General features: G+C 44.2%; 1 protein-coding gene across 1 annotated transcript in view; it reads right to left on the reverse strand.

Moving 5' to 3' along the window:
* Positions 1-607: 607 nt before the first annotated feature.
* The window catches only part of CACNA2D3 (calcium voltage-gated channel auxiliary subunit alpha2delta 3), an 889,480-nt gene continuing 887,939 nt past the window's right edge, over positions 608-2,148 (reverse strand). Inside the window, exon 37 of the mRNA XM_025197140.1 lies at positions 608-1,040. Within this exon, the coding sequence (XP_025052925.1) occupies positions 948-1,040 (93 nt within the window). The 3' untranslated portion in view covers positions 608-947. The remainder of the gene's footprint in view (positions 1,041-2,148) is intronic.

The following is a 2,148-nucleotide window of genomic DNA, read 5'->3' on the forward strand; positions in this document are numbered from 1 at the left end:
CCAGCCCTGGAGGTGCTCCTCACTCCAGACCCACAGCCCCCTGCCCTGTCCCCCAGCCATGGTGGTGCCCCTTGCTCCCAACCCACAGCTCCTGCCCTCCCCCCACCCCTTGTGGTGCCCATCACTCCCCAAAGCCCCTGCCAGCCCTGCCAGTGCCCCTCACTCCTGACCCATAGCCTCCCCCAGCCCTGCTGCCCAGGCCAAGCAGCTCCCGCATTGTGCACGTGCCCGCTCCCTCTCTCTCTTGCTGGAGTCCGTGTGGGGAGCACATGACCCCTGACAGCCAGTCAGCTTGCCTGCTGCTCCCAACCTGGAGCAGCCAGATGTGGACAGCAGAAAACCTGGACATTTCCTCTTATTTTAAAAAACCTGCCCAGACGCAGCACAGGTGTCCAAAAAAGAGGACATGTCCGGGAAAACCCAGCCATATGGTAACTCTAATTAAGAGTAATGCAGCCTTTATTACAAAAAAAATAAGTATCCATTATCCCCTCTATCCTCTTTCCATTATCTAAGTAATAGGCTAATATAATGTGAAATTACCCTTAACTTGATTTATTATTTCCCTGTTTTAGTTGGGGGAAAATATCTAATTGCTACATTCAAAAAGAACACTATGAAACTGTGATTTTAATATACTTTATTGAAAAAGTACAGTTTTAAATTGTTTCAATGGAACAAAGCAGAAAGTAATGGTCATCTCTGCCTATCTATTAAGTCCTGTTTTGATGAATCATGACTATCATATGGCAATTTCACATTTGCATGATTTGCAAAGTAAAAAGAGAAACCTTTTCCCACATATCTTTAAGATTTTGTATCACCAACAGTTTAAAATCATGAAATGCTGATGTTCTGACTATACTTCATGTCCTCTATGTTGCACCATTTCTCAGTTCACAGTTTATCCATGTATTTAGCATGCCAAGTGAACATATCAGTCAATGTCACCTTGAGAAAATCGTCAAAAGCAGAGGAAGAAGAACAAGGGTAGGTTTAGCACTAAGGCCTAGAACACCACCACATTCTCTTGCATTCTCCTTAAAAAAAGAACAGAACAGAATTAAGACAAAACATTAACAAAATTCATCATGATCCATGGATGTTTATCAAAGCATGTATACAGGGGATAGCTAACACAAGAAAAAAAACCTGTGTGGCCTAAAGGCAGAAAAATAAAGATTGTTTGTAAGCTACATTAGAATCAATTTGTAAGCTAATAAACTTAAAGCATGGAGTGCAAAGCAGCAGTGTGCTGACACATGTTCTAGCGCTGAATGGGAAACAGTCAATCTGCTTTACTTGCTTATTGGCCAGCCCACAACCTTAGACTAACAAGGCTATGCTGCTTCTGATTTGGGAGATAGTATGCAAATAGCTGATATGACGCGTCTCAGCATAAAACCACCCTGAACCACATTCCCAGACTCTAAACTTCCCAACTCTTTTGTAAAGTAGCCTAGCACAGTATGAATAAAAAAATCCATCATTCTAGAATCCTTATAACCTAGCAAAGATGAAAGCTTATAAAGGCCCACATTCTATTCCACCTATTGGGTGTCTCAGTAGACTTTGGTGTACAAGTGAGAATCTATTTCACCTTATTCAAGTGCATAAACTGACCTTGACATTGACTTACTTCTGTAACATACCATCATCTGACTCTAAAGCTAAAGTCATAAAAAAGCAGCAAGGGAGACGAGCATCTCCCTATTTGTGTATTAACAGTTTTTCAGGGATTTCAACCAGATGGAACAGAATCACAGTTAGGTGCCTTAGTCTACTTATGTGCCTAACAGTAGGCCTGTGAGAAGCGGCTAGTATTAGCTTCAGATTCAGCTTCGGCCGATTCGGGGGTCAGTGATTCGCTTCAGTTATTTGAATCACTGTCCCGGTTCAATTCAGCCAAATCTCCAAATTAGCCAGGCCAGACCCATCCCCCACCCGCTCCCCCACACTGGCAATGGCTGCCCCACCCACCCCAGCTCCTGGCACTTGGAGGAAAAAAAGCCCTGACTCAGTGGATGCTGCCACATGGGGGGAGATCCCTGCTGCCCCCCACTAACCCCCTCACTTCCCCAGTGCCCCCATGGGTGCCAGCTCTGGCCCTTTAAGAAAAAAAAATGAAAAAAAACCCAGACTCACCAT

This window comes from Alligator sinensis, unplaced genomic scaffold (genome assembly GCF_000455745.1).
Source record: "Alligator sinensis unplaced genomic scaffold, ASM45574v1 scaffold391_1, whole genome shotgun sequence".
NCBI lineage: Eukaryota > Metazoa > Chordata > Crocodylia > Alligatoridae > Alligator > Alligator sinensis.